General features: G+C 27.8%; 3 protein-coding genes and 1 pseudogene across 5 annotated transcripts; 2 read left to right on the top strand and 2 right to left on the bottom strand.

Moving 5' to 3' along the window:
• The first annotated feature begins 2,190 nt into the window (after positions 1-2,190).
• Positions 2,191-5,443, top strand: LOC101509455 (tRNA (mnm(5)s(2)U34)-methyltransferase, chloroplastic-like; annotated as a pseudogene).
• A 636-nt stretch (positions 5,444-6,079) lies between these two features.
• On the bottom strand, positions 6,080-7,603 carry LOC101509781 (transcription factor bHLH52-like). The gene is made up of 2 exons (XM_073363986.1): positions 6,910-7,603; positions 6,080-6,482 (listed from the first exon to the last, which is right to left on the bottom strand). The coding sequence occupies exons 1-2, from the start codon at positions 7,601-7,603 to the stop codon at positions 6,256-6,258; spliced, it is 921 nt and encodes a 306-aa protein (XP_073220087.1). The 3' UTR covers positions 6,080-6,255.
• A 2,065-nt stretch (positions 7,604-9,668) lies between these two features.
• On the top strand, positions 9,669-12,889 carry LOC101512353 (tRNA (mnm(5)s(2)U34)-methyltransferase, chloroplastic-like). Of its 3 annotated transcripts, none has more exons than XR_012162722.1 (6): positions 9,669-10,002; positions 10,104-10,167; positions 10,946-11,153; positions 11,411-11,484; positions 11,917-12,366; positions 12,633-12,889. XR_012162722.1 is itself a non-coding variant. In XM_073367532.1 (6 exons), exons 1-6 carry the CDS (start codon positions 9,741-9,743, stop codon positions 12,754-12,756), a joined length of 888 nt encoding a protein of 295 aa, XP_073223633.1. In that variant the 5' UTR covers positions 9,669-9,740; the 3' UTR covers positions 12,757-12,889. The 3 variants fall into 3 exon arrangements, 2 of the variants coding, with proteins under 2 accessions (XP_073223633.1, XP_004488782.1); XM_073367532.1 differs by having other exon boundaries at positions 11,917-12,072; XM_004488725.3 differs by having other exon boundaries at positions 9,671-10,002; positions 10,946-11,138; positions 11,917-12,072.
• A 749-nt stretch (positions 12,890-13,638) lies between these two features.
• On the bottom strand, positions 13,639-15,424 carry LOC101510097 (uncharacterized). Its single transcript, XM_004488806.4, has 2 exons — positions 14,741-15,424; positions 13,639-13,997 (listed from the first exon to the last, which is right to left on the bottom strand). The coding sequence occupies exons 1-2, from the start codon at positions 15,422-15,424 to the stop codon at positions 13,779-13,781; spliced, it is 903 nt and encodes a 300-aa protein (XP_004488863.1). The 3' UTR covers positions 13,639-13,778.
• Positions 15,425-19,586: the final 4,162 nt, after the last annotated feature.

Raw genomic sequence — 19,586 nt, forward strand, 5'->3', positions numbered from 1 at the left:
CGCCACTTGATTTGGGAGAACATATTGTATACCAAACCACTCAGAGATCAACCTCCACAAACCCAAAAGGCTAACAATCAAGAAACAAGTGAGGATGATTCCACATTCCCACATTGGCATGCACATAGAACTGAGTTTGTTGCAACTACTCTATGCCGAGACAAATTATCTACTCGAAAGAGTGACACCTTAAAAGGCACCGACCAATTCCACATCAAATTAGCCAACGGGTAAGGATTTGCATTTGAAATCTCTGTTACATTTTTTATGTGCTTTTTCTTTTTCATTTTAATGGTTTAGTTATCGCAATTTTGTTCAGCTACTTATTTTTTAGATCCATATTTTTATATAGATTTACTCCATTGGAGATAATTTCATTTGAAGCGTGCTAAAAACTAAATAAAGTTATTTCTTTTAGTGAAGATTTAAATTTATTATATTATATGAGTCTAACTCCTTATGTTACGCCTAACTGTTATTAATTTTATTTATATTGTATTTATAGAAATTACGATATTAAAAAAATAATCTAAGAACCATTGGCGTAAACATCTCTCCAATATATATTTATCTAATCAATAATTTTTTTATAAAGAAAATTTAAGATTTGAAGATGGTGCCTTAGTTATCTAATCAATAGTCTACTTAACTATTTTTTTTAACAATATCTAATACTTCACAAGACATGTTCAAGGAAATAGTATCCAATTATTTAAAAAGAGACCTTGCTAAAATAAATTTTATCTGACATTATTTCTCATAATTTTTTTATCATTTAAAAGTTTCTAAAGTAGTTTATTTTATATAAAATTTCATTCATATTAAAATAACAAAAAATATTATATCTCAAGTATAATTTATCTCGTGCGATGCACAGAAAAATAAACCAATTTTTTATTTGAAACAAAAAAAAAACTTTAAATATATTTTATTTTTCACGTTTTTTTTTTTAGAATATTTTTTTATAAGTCAAACATAACTTTAATGAGAAAATTGCATCTTCAAAATGTTAAACTATTATCGACAATAGTCGAATTGGATGTTAAAACCCTCAAACACTTCAAACAATTAATCAGAAGTTTGAACTCTTGTGTACGAAGAGTTAACACATAACACATAAATAAAAGAATTAAAGTATAACAATTTTACTATAACTTCAGGATAGAACAACGAAGCGTCGCGTTACTTAATTTGGTGTCGGACTATTAGAGGTAATTGGTTATTATGTAACAAAATCATTTTCGATGGTGGGATTGCCGATTTCGTGGACCTTATTGCTCAAATTGAAAATTTGTCTTGAAGTTGATTTAGCTTTAAGGAAGGAAAAATTTAATCGTTTGAATTGGTATATCACTCATTTAGCATACTCTTCCTTCTTCCTTCTTCCTTGTATCTTATGTGTGCGAAAAGGGTTGAAGTCACTCTGTACTCTCTTCAATGTGTCCGTTATAGAATTTATCCATAGATATATGCAATTATGGAGTTTTTGTCATCCATACTTAGACCAAATGAAATTGAGCAAATATGAATGGAAGAATAAAGTTGACGTGGATATCCTTGAATAAACAAACGAAAATAAACCCTTATTAGTTATTATGCATAAATTAAAAGAAAAAAATAAAATTCACTTTACCTTCTATTTCATTTTATAATTTAATTTAAACGTAAATATATTATTAGTTTATATAAGTGACAATAAATTTAACTTTAGTTTCTGTAAAATAAATTTTCATGTTTAATATTATGTAAAATGCAATGTTTAATATTATTACGTGTTTAACAGTTGAGTAATTAATAATTTTAAATTTAGTTCATGTAAAATTTAAAAAATTAATTTAAATAATAACAAAAAAAAAATTCCTAATTATTTTATGTATATTTAAATATTTAATTTATATATATTACGTGTAAACAGTTTTTATAGTTTATACTATGCATCAATCATTACAAGATTAATAATGTTACAACTATTTTCATAATTAATTATAAATTCATTCATATAATTCATTATAATTTATCCAACAAAAATTCAAACAATAATGAATTGGATTTGTCTGAGTAATTGATCTCTAACGGTTTTCAAATAGATTAATAAAATTACGAATATTTAAAAAGAAAATTATAACTCTATTGATTTTATATTTAATTAGTTAAATTTAATCTATATATTTAACCACATACTACCCTATTTAGTCGCTAAGATACTTTTACGACGACACTATACAGTTTATTCAATTAATTCAAGTTTTTAATCAATTTTTGGTTCATTTAATTTGAAAAAGTGATGTTATCGTTGAGGTTTCGTTTCTCTTCTTTTGCAGTTGCAATTCACAAACCCTTTATTACACATTCTTCGTTTTCTTCTTCTCCTCGGAGACTCTTTTTCCTTCTTCCTTCTCAAGCAAAAACTCTAATCAACATCTCCAGAAATTACTGTTGCTTCTGTGTGAAACCCATTAAACATAACAATGGTGTTTTTCCAGTGGCCAATAACATTCAATCTTCTTCTTCTGCTTCTTCCTTCTCCAACGATTTTCCCTTTTCAGGTACCCTTTTATTTCCCTAAAAAATGTTGTTTTTGTAACATTGAGATATACCCTTTTGCGTAATAATCTTCTACAACTCTTTTCATGTATTTTTATTTCAGGATTAGAGGATGTTTTTGTGAGCTTCGTCTTTGGAAAGAAGAGGGCTACGGATGTTGCTCACATGTATGTGTAATTATATATCTTTTAATTAAATTATTCTCTTTTTTTCATTGTTTCTGCTTGCTTTTCTATTTTTCAAATTAGTTATTGGGTCGTATTTTTAATATTTTGAAAATGTGAATTTATTTTATATTTTAAATAATGATTTTTATGAAAATTTACTTAAAAATAGGAGAAATTTTTAGATTCATTTGTTATCAATTAAAAAAAAGTAAATTTGACATTTAATAACTTAAATATTCATTATTTGAGATTTTAACATGATAAAAATCATATTCTTTTTAAAAGGTATCTTTCAAAAATGATTTTTATGAAAAACTTCTCAAAATAGTTTTTCATTTTAATCATTTTTTGAAATTTCATTATCCAAAAAATTTTGTAGAAAATAAATGAATACTTAAAGTCATATTTTAAGAGAAACTATTTAAACCAATTTTACATTTGAAGCTTTATTTTTAAAATTCTTGTTTAAAAATGTTATAACAAATAGTAAAAATATTATAAAAACATTTAAAAACAATTCTTAACCAAACAGACCATTGAAATAGTTTGTGGCAATTTCTCTTTGCCATATCTTTAGAGGCTTTCTTTTTTGTACACATTTTCAGCTTCATTGATTCTAAAGTAGCTTGGCTTGAATTAAAAGTGAACATATTCTAGGTTTGTTACAGAACTCTGTTTGGCATTCTTGCTTGTTATTATTATTCTCATACTTATCTATATATTCTGTGATGACAATGCTATAACCTTGATATGAGTTATTTCTTTTGTTCCTAATAGGGTATTGAAACATATTATCCAGAAAGGAGACACAGTAATTGATGCCACATGTGGCAATGGTTTTGACACCTTAGCATTGCTCAATTTGGTTGCTGATGATTCACATTATGGTTATGTGTATGCATTGGACATTCAGAAAGATGCTTTAGATTAGACTTCTTTGTTGCTAGAAGAATCACTTAATTCCAATCAGGTGAGGACTATAAAGGTGTGAAGGTTTCATCTCTTATAGTATTAGGGTCTTGTTCTTTCAAAATAACAATTTTCTTAAAAATTAAGAACTTCGTTTTTACTTTATTTTTTGTCCTCAAATATGTCTATGCCAAAACAAACAAGCCATTATTTATTGATATTTTCCGAATAATATTGTATCTATATTCTTACCAGTATACAAATATAATCAGATAACATTCAATCCTTCTGTAATTATGATCAAATTTTTTCTTTGTTTTCAAATTTATGCAGAAACAACTTGTCAAGCTATTCAATATTTGCCATAGTAAAATGGAAGTTGTTCAAAGGAATGCCTCTATTAGGTGCTCACTTTTCCTTAACTTTGATCATCTCTCTGTTCTTAATCTTATATTGTTTTTAGAAACTAATGGTTGAAAATAACTGCCAAACTTAATCTGATATCTTTTACGTTCTTCATTGAATAGATTTCTTGAACAAAAAACTATAAATTCAGCCTTAATTCCAACTCAGTTTCATTTGCATGAATCGCGACAACAGTAAATGGATATGCCTCTAGATTTGCAAAAAACTGAATTATATGTAAACTGTCATAACTTCTGATATCATATGATTAAATATTATGTCACTCCTAAGGATTGTTAACTGTAGTCTTGGTATTGATTCCATTTATATAATATTGGTACAAAAACACATGTCACAGTTACTATTGATGCCAATTTTTTTGAAAATTTAAGGTTGAACTCTATCTATTATTAATGTGCTGCATAATTTTTAGGCTTGTTGCCTTCAACTTAGGTTATCTTCCCGGCGGTGACAAGAAATAAAAACAAGATCAGAAACAACGTTAATGGCATTAGAAGCTGCAAAGAGAATTCTAATACCAGGAGGGCTTATTAGCATAGTGGTATACGTCGGGCACCCCGGTGGACGGTGATATTTCTCATTCTCTATATTAATCCATCTTTGTGCTGCCAAATATCCTGATTTTCCATCAATCTTTTAAATTACATATGAATATTTGAAGTCTCACTGAGCATGTCAATCTGGTTGATTAAGATATATTGAAGTAATTTAAACTGTTCCCTTTACAAGACATGAGTTAATTTGTGCACGACTATTATATGGTTGTTACCTATGTAATCAATGTGTCGGTGTTAGTATAGGACACCAGCACAAGTTGGACACCGGAACATGCCTTCGATCAATAGTGTCGGTGCTACAATGGTTGTTACATTTTATTGAAATTTTTATAGTTTTCGTGAACGTTTTGGTTTTAATATTTTTATTAACTAAAGGAGAAATACTCTATAAACAATAACGCATCGCTCACTTTTGAGGAGTCAAATCTATTTTGGTAAATGTCAATGCAATGATACTAGTAACTTTAAAATGGAGGAATTTCCTATGGTTATATTTATTTTAGGTAACACATTTTTTATGTTCAGTTGTTAATTTGCTTTACATATCCAATAATAATGTTTTGAACTCCGTCCAGGAAGAATTGGAAGCTGTTGAAACTTTTGCTGCTACATTGTCGGTTGAGAATTGGATCTGTTGCAAGCTCCAAATGTTAAACCGTCCATGTGCTCCGATCCCAATTTTCTTATTCCGAAGATAATTTAAATGTCTGCTATATGATTTATTGATTGTAAGAATATTACAAATCCTTGCCCTTAATCTTATAAAACAATTAGTTATCTTTGATTTGTTGGATGGAAAATAATATAGGAGAATGAGTGCAAATTTTTGAATTGGTTGAATCTTTAATTGTCCCTGTTTTCGTCAGCTGCATGATTTGGTCATTAAACATTCACATTAGTCAAATAATAGGCCTAAAGCCCATTTAAACTTAGCAACTATTTTCAACTGACTCAACTGCCTATCTCATTTGAGTAATTGAGTTTGATTCAACTTATCTTAGTTCAGCTGATCTTTGGTTTAATTGATCATGAGTTATATGATCTTGGTTGGATTCAACTGCTAATAATCTTTTAATTAATCCTTATTTGGCTCCTTAATTGTCATTTAATCTTCTATCAGCTAAATCTCTCATTAAGTGATAATTTACAAAATTATTTAAACTGGATGCTGCTGTTGTACGATTGAGTGTGTTCTTCAATTCTTCCTAAAAAATGGAAAGACTATATAACTTGTGATGCTAGACTAGATGTCTTCAATAAAATGGATTAATTATCCAAAAAAAGTTAATAACCTTTAAAATCGCCTTTATGAAACACCGATCTACTTGTTGCATAACAAAAGATGCACTAGTAACTCCCCTTTCAGCGTTATCAACTAGGATAAATAAGCTAAGTCTCATATATAATTTGTTATTATCAAAATTGATGTAATTAAGATCATAAAATTAGTTCCTTCAAAACAAAATAAAAAAAATATTAAAAAATGAATAGACTATGAAATATATAAATAAAGAGGATTCTTCTTTCAAGCAAAATGAACTTAAAAAAATTGAAGTAAGGCTCGCGAGATGAGAGCCATATCTTGGAAACAACATCAAAAATGAAAAATGAAATAAAGCATGACTAAAAATGGAGAAAAAAAGCAATTTACATTATTCTTGCTTTGGTTTCTTCTCAATTTGTGATCCAATAAGCTGTTTAGGACCCTTAAGGATGGTAGGTTGTGATCGAACATCATCATGATTGGTCAATATGGCGGTGACAAACTCTTTTGGAACAAAACACATTTCTTCTGAATACAATCTCTCTTGAACTAAAGGAGAAACAACAAGTTTCTGTAGATCTTCACTTGAAGGACCTTCCTTATCTTCCTGCAATAATCAATTATATTTGTGGATTTATTTTGTCACATCACATATATATAAAACAAAAATAATAATTAAGAGTTAATTCAAGAAAGAATGTTCATACTATTGGCATCCCCAATATTATTCTAGGGTCCACTAATAATAGAAGGAACTTATGAGAAAAAAAATGTTAGAAACATTCATCAATTTTATTTATTTAGTCAGGATCATGGGAAAACAAAGAGTGAACTTTTTAATATTCCTCCAAAGTGTTATGAAAAAAAAAGTGTTTTTTTTTTAATTCGGAAAACACAAATTTAAAAAAAAAGTGAATATTTAAATAGATAAAAAAAAAATAGAAAATTGCTTTGTAAAACAGTTCCATAATATACAATGCTTTCCTAAATTCTCTCTCTATTATTGACCATTTCTTCTTCTAATTAATAATGAAGAAAATACGAATATATACCTTAGTTAATGTTTGCATAAGTTGAAGCATTCGAAGTTGAGCTTGAAGAAACTGAACATAACTAGAAGCAGCATTAAGCATCTCTGCTGTGTTCATCTTGATTCCACCAGGAACCAATTTACCAAGTTCTTGTGTTTTCTCACTTATCTTCCTTCTCCTTTCTCTGGCAGCTACACTCTGCGTAGAAACACTATTTTCCTTGACTAATTTCTTCTCATCGCTCCCAACATTAACAATGTTATTTCCCTCATTATTAAACTCTTGCACGGCATAGAAGGGCGGTGGCGGCGGTTCTCCTTCTATTGAAGTAAGAAATTCGTTCAAGAAACAATTGGTTGAATTCAAAAGTTCTTGTTCTTCTTCGATTTGTTCATGACATAGCTTCTGACGTTTTGCACAAGGAAGGGGGCAATAATATTGTTCATTTGAGAAAATTTCATTAATAGAAATGAAGTTTTCATTGAAAGTGGTATCATCAAGTAGTTGATAAGAAGAAGAAGGGTAATTAGTCTCATTTGAGTAAACATAAGGACTTTGAAAAAGGAAGCTTTCATCATCAACATAAGAAGACAATTGTTCTTGAGGTTGAATAGTGATAATTTCCGAATTGGTAGTTTGAACAAGAGAAGAAGGAAGGTAAAAATTATTATTGTAATTATAGGAGTGATATGTGCTAAGTGTCATGATAACCAACAAAAAAAAAAAGCACAAAAATGTATCTAGATTGAAGGAAGGAAGAAAAAGACTGAGCAAGAACTTTTTGTTGAGAGAGAAATGAGAAAAACAAGTGGAAGTTGCATGCAGTTACTCACAATTATGCATTTCTCTTTCTTATTTTTTAATATTAATTCATTAAAAGAAAACTCTCTTTGATTTCCCTATTTTCTTGTAACTGCTGAATTCTCACTCCCACCACGTAACTTGTTACTTTTTTAATTGTAAAATCTAGAGCTGACACTTAAACTTTTTAAACTAGTTAGATAATTGTGGTTTCATCCGTTGTGATGGATATGATTTAAATTATTCTTATCTTTCATATGTAAAGTTACTTTTACATATCTTTATAAGAAAAATTATTTATATTAAAAACAAATATAATTATTTGATTTTGTGTGATATCGTTGATGAAATTAAATCTACACCAATAATGTAATGAAATTAAATTTACACCAATAATATATGTCCTCTTGACTCACTGATTTATGAATTTGTTAACTGTGGAAAAGAATGAAAAATTAAAGTGGTATGGAGGCACTATCAAAGTATTTCAAACTTATATATGGTACCAATTGCAAATTTGTCTCTTATATGTCATACTCAATTAAAAACTTTAATCTTTTATCTTAAACCAGATTATTGAGTGTGATGTGTTGTGTTGACTGTGTAAAAAAAATTTACATTGATCTTACATGAGAAGTAAATTAGTGCAATAAATATGATTTTAGTCTTGCCAAATAAAAAATTATGTTTGTATACGCAAACGACAAGAAATTTAATTTTAGCGTACAGAAAAAATTTATGTTATATAATTATTAAATTAACTAACAGTGAGATCAAATTAATCAATAAAAACATATGTTTTGAATGGAAAAGTATAACATCCATACAAAAAAAGAAATTAAGTTATTATAATAATAATAATAATAATAATAATAATAATATTATTATTATTATTATTATTATTATTTTGTATTATTATTATTATTATCAATTTTATTATTATTATTATTATTATTATTATTATTATTATTATTATTATTTTCTCGGTAAACTAATCAAACGTCACTTTACATTTGCGGTGTTGACGTTTACACGAGTAGAATAAGAAATGAGTTTTATGGCTGAGTATTCTCTAACTACCACTCTTTATTATTAGTGTAGGTTTAATTTGTAACAAAATTAACTTTGAATGAACGAAAGACGATTATATTGATATGGTAGAGTTAGTTAACTTCTATTACTAGCAGAAAAACAAATAATTACGAGAGAGAAGACAAGGAAACCGTTAGTTATGTAACTGTTTTACAATGAATTTTTCATTTATTTATTTGATTTAAATATTTATTTCTTTTTTTTTTTGTTATTAATTTTCTTTTTAAATAAATTAGATTTTAATAACTCATCATAATCATTGTAGAATTCAAAGTTTTAAGAACATTAATAAAACTATTCAAAGATAATATATCAAAGAGGTCTCCATACTCACACTGGGAATTAAATTCACGGTATGAGTCAATTCTTTAAAACAAACATTTGACTGTTATTTATATTTTATTTTTGTAACACTTGAAAGAATAATAAATATGATTTTTATCATTTAATAATCACTAAAAATCAATAATTACAAAATTATGAATGGATTAATATTTTAGCTATTTTTGGTCATTACTATGTTTAATATTATGCAAAATGCAGTTTAATATTGTTACGTGTTTAACAGTTAAGTAATTAATAATTTTAAATTTAGTTCATGCAAAATTTAAAAAATTAATTTAAATAATATCAAAATAAAAAATTTCGTAATTATTTTGTGTATATTTAAATCTTTAATTTATATATATTGAGTGTAAACAGTTTTTACATAATTATTTATAAATTCATCCATATAATTCATTATTTAAATCTTTAATAAAATTACGAATATTTAAAAAGAAAATTATAACTCTATACATTTTATATTTAATTAGTTAAATTTAATCTATATATTTAACCACATACTACCCTATTTAGTCGCTAAGGTACTTTTACGACGACACTATACAGTTTATTCAATTAATTCAAGTTTTTAATCAATTTTTGGTTCATTTAATTTGAAAAAGTGATGTTATCGTTGAGGTTTCATTTCTCTTCTTTTGCAGTTGCAATTCACAAACCCTTTATTACACATTCTTCGTTTTCTTCTTCTCCTCGGAGACTCTTTTTCCTTCTTCCTTCTCAAGCAAAAACTCTAATCAACATCTCCAGAAATTACTGTTGCTTCTGTGTGAAACCCATTAAACATAACAATGGTGTTTTTCCAGTGGCCAATAACATTCAATCTTCTTCTTCTGCTTCTTCCTTCTCCAACGATTTTCCCTTTTCAGGTACCCTTTTATTTCCCTAAAAAGTGTTGTTTTTGTAACATTGAGATATACCCTTTTGCGTAATAATCTTCCACAACTCTTTTCATGTATTTTTATTTCAGGATTAGAGGATGTTTTTGTGAGCTTCGTCTTTGGAAAGAAGAGGGCTACGGATGTTGCTCACATGTATGTGTAATTATATATCTTTTAATTAAATTATTCTCTTTTTTTCATTGTTTCTGCTTGCTTTTCTATTTTTCAAATTAGTTATTGGGTCGTATTTTTAATATTTTGAAAAAGTGAATTTATTTTATATTTTAAATAATGGTTTTTATGAAAATTTACTTAAAAATAGGAGAAATTTTTAGATTCATTTGTTATCAATTAAAAAAAAAGTAAATTTGACATTTAATAACTTAAATATTCATTATTTGAGATTTTAACATGACAAAAATCATATTCTTTTTAAAAGGTATCTTTCAAAAATGATTTTTATGAAAAACTTCTCAAAATAGTTTTTCATTTTAATCATTTTTTGAAATTTCATTATCCAAAAAAAGTTGTAGAAAATAAATGAATACTTAAAATCATATTTTAAGATAAACTATTTAAACCAATTTTACATTTGAAGCTTTATTTTTAAAATTCTTGTTTAAAAATGTTATAACAAAAAGAAAAAATATTATAAAAACATTTTAAAAAAAATCTTAACCAAACAGACCATTGAAATAGTTTGTGGCAATTTCTCTTTGCTATATCTTTAGAGGCTTTCTTTTTTGTACACATTTTCAGTTTCATTGATTCTAAAGTAGCTTGGCTTGAATTAAAAGTGAACATATTCTAGGTTTGTTACAGAACTCTATTTGGCATGCTTGCTTGTTATTATTATTCTCATACTTATCTATATATTCTGTGATGACAATGCTATAACCTTGATATGAGTTATTTCTTTTGTTCCTAATAGGGTATGGAAACATATTATTCAGAAAGGAGACACAGTCATCGATGCCACATGTGGCAACGGTTTTGACACCTTAGCATTGCTCAATTTGGTTGCTGATGATTCACATAATGGTTATGTGTATGCATTGGACATTCAGAAAGATGCTTTAGATAAGACTTCTTTGTTGCTAGAAGAATCACTTAATTCCAATCAGGTGAGGACTATAAAGGTGTGAAGGTTTCATCTCTTATAATATTAGGGTCTTGTTCTTTCAAAATAACAATTTTCTTAAAAATTAAGAACTTTGTTTTTACTTTATTTTTTGTCCTCAAATATGTCTATGCCAAAACAAACAAGCCATTATTTATTGATATTTTCCGAATAATATTGTATCTATATTCTTACCAGTATACAAATATAATCAGATAACATTCAATCCTTCTGTAATTATGATCAAATTTTTTCTTTGTTTTCAAATTTATGCAGAAACAACTTGTCAAGCTATTCAATATTTGCCATAGTAAAATGGAAGAAGTTGTTCAAAGGAATGCCTCTATTAGGTGCTCACTTTTCCTTAACTTTGATCATCTCTCTGTTCTTAATCTTATTTTGTTTTTAGAAACTAATGGTTGAAAATAACTGCCAAACTTAATCTGATATCTTTTACTTCTTCATTGAATAGATTTCTTGAATAAAAAGCTATAAATTCAGCCTTAATTCCAACTCAGTTTCATTTGCATGAATCGCGACAACAGTAAATGGATATGCCTCTAGATTTGCAAAAAACTGAATTATATGTAAACTGTCATAACTTCTGATATCATATGATTAAATATTATGTCACTCCTAAAGATTGTTAACTGTAGTCTTGGTATTGATTCCATTTATATAATATTGGTACAAAAACACATGTCACAGTTACTATTGATGCAATTTTTTTGAAAATTTAAGGTTGAACTCTATCTATTATTAATGTGCTGCATAATTTTTAGGCTTGTTGCATTCAACTTAGGTTATCTTCCCGGCGGTGACAAAGAAATAAAAACAAGATCAGAAACAACGTTAATGGCATTAGAAGCTGCAAAGAGAATTCTAATACCAGGAGGGCTTATTAGCATAGTGGTATACGTCGGGCACCCCGGTGGACGGTGATATTTCTCATTCTCTATATTAATCCATCTTTGTGCTGCCAAATATCCTGATTTTCCATCAATCTTTTAAATTACATATGAATATTTGAAGTCTCACTGAGCATGTCAATCTGGTTGATTAAGATATATTGAAGTGATTTAAACTGTTCCCTTTACAAGTCATGAGTTAATTTGTGCACGACTATTATATGGTTGTTACCTATGTAATCAATGTGTCGGTGTTAGTATAGGACACCAGCACAAGTTGGACACCGGAACATGCCTTCGATCAATAGTGTCGGTGCTACAATGGTTGTTACATTTTATTGAAATTTTTATAGTTTTCGTGAACGTTTTGGTTTTAATATTTTTATTAACTAAAGGAGAAATACTCTATAAACAATAACGCATCGCTCACTTCTGAGGAGTCAAATCTATTTTGGTAAATGTCAATGCAATGATACTAGTAACTTTAAAATGGAGGAATTTCCTATGGTTATATTTATTTTAGGTAACACATTTTTTATGTTCAGTTGTTAATTTGCTTATCCAATAATAATGTTTTGAACTCCGTCCAGGGAAGAATTGGAAGCTGTTGAAACTTTTGCTGCTACATTGTCTGTTGAGAATTGGATCTGTTGCAAGCTCCAAATGTTAAACCGTCCATGTGCTCCGATCCCAATTTTCTTATTCCAAAGATAATTTAAATGTCTGCTATATGATTTATTGATTGTAAGAATATTACAAATCCTTGCCCTTAATCTTATAAAACAATTAGTTATCTTTGATTTGTTGGATAGAAAATAATATAGGAGAATGAGTGCAAATTTTTGAATTGGTTGAATCTTTAATTGTCCCTGTTTTCGTCAGCTGCATGATTTGGTCATTAAACATTCACATTAGTCAAATAATAGGCCTAAAGCCCATTTAAACTTAGTAACTATTTTCAACTGACTCAACTGCCTATCTCATTTGAGTAATTGAGTTTGATTCAACTTATCTTAGTTCAGCTGATCTTTGGTTTAATTGATCATGAGTTATATGATCTTGGTTGGATTCAACTGCTAATAATCTTTTAATTAATCCTTATTTGGCTCCTTAATTGTCATTTAATCTTCTATCAGCTAAATCTCTCATTAAGTGATAAGTAGTCTAAGTGATATATTCTTAACTAAAAACATAGTAATTATTTACAAAATTATTTAAACTGGATGCTGCTGTTGTACGATTGAGTGTGTTCTTCAATTCTTCCTAAAAAATGGAAAGACTATATAACTTGTGATGCTAGACTAGATGTCTTCAATAAAATGGATTAATTATCCAAAAAAAGTTAATAACATTTAAAATCGCCTTTATGAAACACTGATCTACTTGTTGCATAACAAAAGATGCACTAGTACTGGTACAAACTCCCCTTTCAGCGTTATCAACTAGGATAAATAAGCTAAGTCTCATATATAATTTGTTATCATCAAAATTGATGTAATTAAGATCATAAAATTAGTTCCTTCAAAACAAAATAAAAAAATATCAAAAAATATCAAAAATTGAATAGACTATGAAATATATAAATAAAGAGGATTCTTCTTTCAAGCAAAATGAACTTAAAAAAATTGAAGTTAAGGCTCGCGAGATGAGAGCCATATCTTGGAAACAACATCAAAAATGAAAAATGAAAAATGAAATAAAGCATGACTAAAAATGGAGAAAAAAAGCAATTAACATTATTCTTGCTTTGGTTTCTTCTCAATTTGTGATCCAATAAGCTGTTTAAGACCCTTAAGGATGGTAGGTTGTGATCGAACATCATCATGATTGGTCAATGTGGTGGTGACAAACTCTTTTGGAACAAAACACATTTCTTCTGAATACAATCTCTCTTGAACTAAAGGAGAAACAACAAGTTTCTGTAGATCTTCACTTGAAGGACCTTCCTTATCTTCCTGCAATAATCAATTATATTTGTGGATTTATTTTGTCACATCACATATATATAAAACTAAAATAATAATTAAGAGTTAATTAAAGAAAGAATGTTCGTTCTATTGGCATCCCCAATATTATTCTAGGGTCCACTAATAATAGAAGGAACTTATGAGGAAAAAAATGTTAAAAGCATTCATCAATTTTATTTATTTAATGTTTAGCATTTAGCTTATAAAAGTAAAAATAGTCAGGATCATGGGATGATGAACTTTTTAATATTCTTCCAAAGTGTTAGGAAAACAAATAGTGTGTTTTTTTTTTAATTCGAATTCGAATACACAAAGTTAGAAAAAAAAAAGTGAATATTTAAATAGTTAAAAAAAAATAGAAAATTGCTTTGTAAAACAGTTACATAATATACAATGCTTCCCTAAATTCTCTCTCTATTATTGACCATTTCTTCTTCTTATTAACCGTTTCCTTAACCCAACATTTTTGTTAGAATAAAAGTAAGAAAAGAAAAAAAACATAACAAAAAACACAATCAGAGTGTTTACTCAAAATTAAGACAATACTTAGTCATACATAGTTCATAGATCACACTTATAAGATAAAACTAAGCAAATCTACTATAGCTGTCTTCATACAAAATGAATAATATTTACGTAATAACCAAACATCGTACAAAACTTAAAGCAAAAACCTTATTAAGAGAAAAACATGAGCTCTAATTAATAATGAAGAAAATATGAATATATACCTTAGTTAATGTTTGCATAAGTTGAAGTATTCGAAGTTGAGCTTGAAGAAACTGAACATAACTAGAAGCAGCATTAAGCATCTCTGCTGTGTTCATCTTGATTCCACCAGGAACCAATTTACCAAGTTCTTGTGTTTTCTCACTTATCTTCCTTCTCCTTTCTCTGGCAGCTACACTCTGCGTAGAAACACTCTTTTCCTTGACTAATTTCTTCTCATCGCTCACAACATTAACAATGTTATTTCCCTCATTATTAAACTCTTGCACAGCGTAGAAGGGCGGTGGTGGCGGTTCTCCTTCTATTGAAGTAAGAAATTCGTTCAAGAAACAATTGGTTGAATTCAAAAGTTCTTGTTCTTCTTCGATTTGTTCATGACATAGCTTCTGACGTTTTGCACATGGAAGGGGGCAATAATATTGTTCATTTGAGAAAATTTCATTAATAGAAATGAAGTTTTCATTGAAAGTGGTATCATCAAGTAGCTGATAAGAAGAAGAAGGGTAATTAGTCTCATTTGAGTAAACATAAGGACTTTGAAAAAGGAAACTTTCATCATCAACATAAGAAGACAATTGTTCTTGAGGTTGAAAAGTGATAATTTCTGAATTGGTAGTTTGAACAAGAGAAGAAGGAAGGTAAAAATTATTATTGTAACTATAGGAGTGATATGTGCTAAGTGTCATGATAACCAACAAACAAAAAAAGCACAAAAATGTATCTAGATTGAAGGAAGGAAGAAAAAGACTGAGTAGGACCTTTTTGTTGAGAGAGAAATGAGAAAAACAAGTATCTGAAAGTACAGAGTAGAGAGTACATACATAAACTGATTTGAACCTCAATGCTTCATGCTAGTTTGTGGGTTCAGATAATTCAGGGGAAGTTGCATGCAGTTACTCACAATTATGCATTTCTCTTTCTTAATTTTTAATATTAATTCATTAAAAGAAAACTCTATTTTTAACTGTCTTTGATTTCCCTATTTTCTTGTAACTGCTGAATTCTCACTCCCACCACGTAACTTGTTACATTTTTAATGGTAAAATCTAGAGCTGACACTTAAACTTTTTAAACCAGTTAGATAAATGTGGTTTCATATGTAAAGTTACTTTTACATATCTTTATAAGAAAAATTATTTATATTAAAAACAAATATAATTATTTGATTTGGTGTGTTATCGTTGATGAAATTAAATTTGTCTGCTGTCATACTCAATTAAAAACTTTAATCTTTTATCTTAAACCAGATTATTGAGTAGACTGTGTAAAAAAATTTACATTGATCTTACCTGACAAATAAATTAGTGCAATAAATATGATTTTAGTCTTGCCAAATAAAAAATTATGTTTGTATACGCAAACGACAAGAAATTTAGTTTTAGTGTACGGAAAAAATGTATGTTATATAATTATTAAATAAACTAACAGTGAGATCAAATTAATCAATAAAAACATATGTTTTGAATGGAAAAGTATAACATCCGTACAAAAAAATAAAATAAGTTATTATTATTATCAAACGTCACTTTACATTTGCGGTGTTGACGTTTACACGAGTAGAATAAGAAATGAGTTTTATGGCTGACTATTCTCTAACTACCACTCTTTATTATTAATGTAGGTTTAGTTTGTAATAAAATTAATTTTGAATGAATGAAAGATGATATATTGGAGATAAATTATATTGATATGGTAGAGTTAGTTAACTTCTATTACTAGCAGAAAAACAAATAATTACGAAAGAGAAGACAAGGAAACCGTTATTGAGAAAAAGAAATGGTCAAATACGAGAGAATTTAGGAACAAGTAGATAGAAAATGCGCTAGTTATGTAACTGCTTTACAATGAATTTTTCATTTATTTATTTGATTTAAATATTTATTTCTTTTTTTTTTGTTATTAATTTTCTTTTTAAATAAATTAGATTTCAATAACTCATCATTATCATTGTAGAATTCAAAGTTTCAAGAACATTAATAAAACTATTCAAAGATAATATATCAAAGAGGTCTCCATACTCACACTGGGAATTAAATTCACGGTATGAGTGAATTCTTTAAAACCAACATTTGACTGTTATTTGTATTTTATTTTTGTAACACTTGAAAGAATAATAAATATGATTTTTATCATTTAATAATCACTAAAAATCAATAATTACAAAATTATGAATGGATTAATATTTTAGCTATTTTTGGTCATTACTATCACTACTAGAAATTAGCGTTTTCCTACGGCGTTTCCTGCGGATTCGTTTCCGCAGGTAATACCAAATTTTCCTGCAGGTAAGGTTTCGGTTTGCTACGGATTTATATGTGACTTTAGATCCAAAACAAACTTCAAAAATTTCCTAAGGATTTATCTGTTCCGCATGAAACCTCCGCAGCAAATTCCGAAGGTAGTACCTGCGGATTGTCTTGCGAATATTTATACCAATAAAATAGTTTTTTTTTCTTGAAGGTTATTAAACTTCTATGATCATAGACTTTTACTTTTCAAAAAATGGTTGATGCAACATCATATTTTGTAGGAATAATAAGTTTTTTTTTCAATTAATTTTCTTTTGTGTAAAAGTTATTTTAGGTGAGGTTAAGTTATTGGAAAATTATGGATAAGTGAATACGACTAATTAAGAACACTTAAGTGATGTAAAATTTAAAATTCTAAACAAAAATTAATGAAATATACTTGTCTAATTCTATTATTTTTTTTATTAATCTGATCAATTAGAGTTGATTGTGAATAATCTATCACTATTGTTGTAAAACAAGTTAGTATTTTTTCTTTTTAAAATTTAACATATGATTTTAGGTTAGCATAAAGCCTAATACGAATGACTTTTTAATACCAAATGTGTTTTTAAACGGGCTAGAATTAATGAAAGTGATTGAACCGTCGAATTTGATTGACCTAGACAATTATGATTCGAATACAAAGAAGGTTAGTCTTTATGTTGTGGTGGGTTCCTATATTGGAGGTTTAGTACTACTCCGGTCTTAAAAATATATAAAAAATTAAAATTATTTATTTTAAATTTTGAATAAAATATATTTTAACTTTTATTTGTATTTTTAAAATCGAAAGAAGTATTAGTTTATGTTTAAATAAACATGTTAAAGTTCTTGTAAAAGAATAGCATGTTAAGTTGCATCTTGAGTAATTATGGCTCTAGTGTAGTACTTAATGGCATATTTAATGTAGTCTTAGTTATTGTTTATATATTATTTTTGTTTTTAATTATAAGTACTATTTAAAAAATAATTTTGTCTTTAAATAGAAATTATTTTTAATTTACTAGGTATATTTATTGTTATTATCTAAATATAGCTCTTATTATTAATATAAAAATTCAAATTAATGTCCATATTAAAATTATCATTTTAACAATGAAAATCACTTAAATAATGTGTGAACCACAAAAGGAAAAATACTCTTAAATGTTGAAATTATAGTCGGTACTCATATAGTCACCATTGTAAAATTAAGCTATAGACTTATTTTATCTTTGACCATTGTAAAATTTAGCTATGGACTTATTTTATCTTTGACCATTGTAAAATTATAGTCGGTACTCAAAGGAAAAAAAAAGGCAGTACACTCTATTTTGGCAACGACATTAACTTGAAAACCACCGATAGCTCTCTTCTTCTCCTTTCTCTTCCTCATTTCATCGCAAATACCCACCACCAAGGCCTCCACCGCTCTCCTCCGTAAGCTTGCTTCTTGAGGCAATTTTGCTTAAAGCCAAATCCTTAGAGGAACTCGAGCGATACGCAGGTATTACCGCCTACAGTTAACAATCATCAACTCAACAAGGTATGGTATCGCAAAATTACATTGTTTTAGGGTTTAGTGATTTGGTTGATTCATTATTCGATTGAGATTATCAGTAATATATTTGTGCTCTGAATTAGGGATTATTATTCGATTGATTCATATGTTCAAAATTAGGGATTTTATATTATTCTTCAAAATTGTGGATTGGCTTATCATATTTTCATTTTCTCTCCCATAGATTCTTCACGCTTGCGCTTCTCATTTACGTTGATTTGCGCTTCTCATTCCTCAAATCTTTCTCAGCTTTTTAAGCCGATTTCAGTTTCAATTTATAGAGGTATTTGATTCTATCACTAATGTTATTTTCTCGTTAGTTTGTGACATTAATCGTGGTACATTTCAATTTGTTTTTCTGGTTCACTTGATTTTGTGTTTGTTTAGAGTCAGAGATTTGGGTTGAAGCTAATTTTAACTTCGCTTAGGGTTTTGAATGTCCAATTTGTTATTGTGTATGTTTAGGAAATGATGTTTCTAACTTGATCTCACATACTACATTTGATATTGCTGGTCATAGTCACCAACTTAAAGGTTGTTAGTCTTGGTAGTTAGTTTTTGTTGTAGGTGTATTTGGATTTCTCTCTATTATTCAAAACTTAATTAGATATCATTTTAAAATTGATTTGAAGTTTTATTGATTGAAATTCATGTCTTTCTTTCTTCTATTTTCATTTTCAAATCTAGAAACTAGAGTATAAAAGCAAAAAATAGAATGAAAATGAGTTCATATTGTTATAAAATGATTCTGCATTTTGCAATAATTGATAGTTCATATTGATAGGTAAGGTAAGCTATTTTAGGTCCAAATTCTTCTATTATTTTGTCGTACTTTTCTTTTACTCTCACACAACCTCTTTTGTAGAAAAGAACACCACCTCCAACTCCAACTTTCTCTTATACTATATTACCATGTAAATGTTTATTGAGATGTTTAAAAAAATAATATAATGGTGAAATATGATTGTTAGAACCAGATTTCCTAGTCCTTTTGTAGGTGCTTGTATGTGATTGAGA

The sequence above is a fragment of the Cicer arietinum genome, chromosome 1 (assembly GCF_000331145.2).
Source record: "Cicer arietinum cultivar CDC Frontier isolate Library 1 chromosome 1, Cicar.CDCFrontier_v2.0, whole genome shotgun sequence".
Taxonomy (NCBI): domain Eukaryota; kingdom Viridiplantae; phylum Streptophyta; class Magnoliopsida; order Fabales; family Fabaceae; genus Cicer; species Cicer arietinum.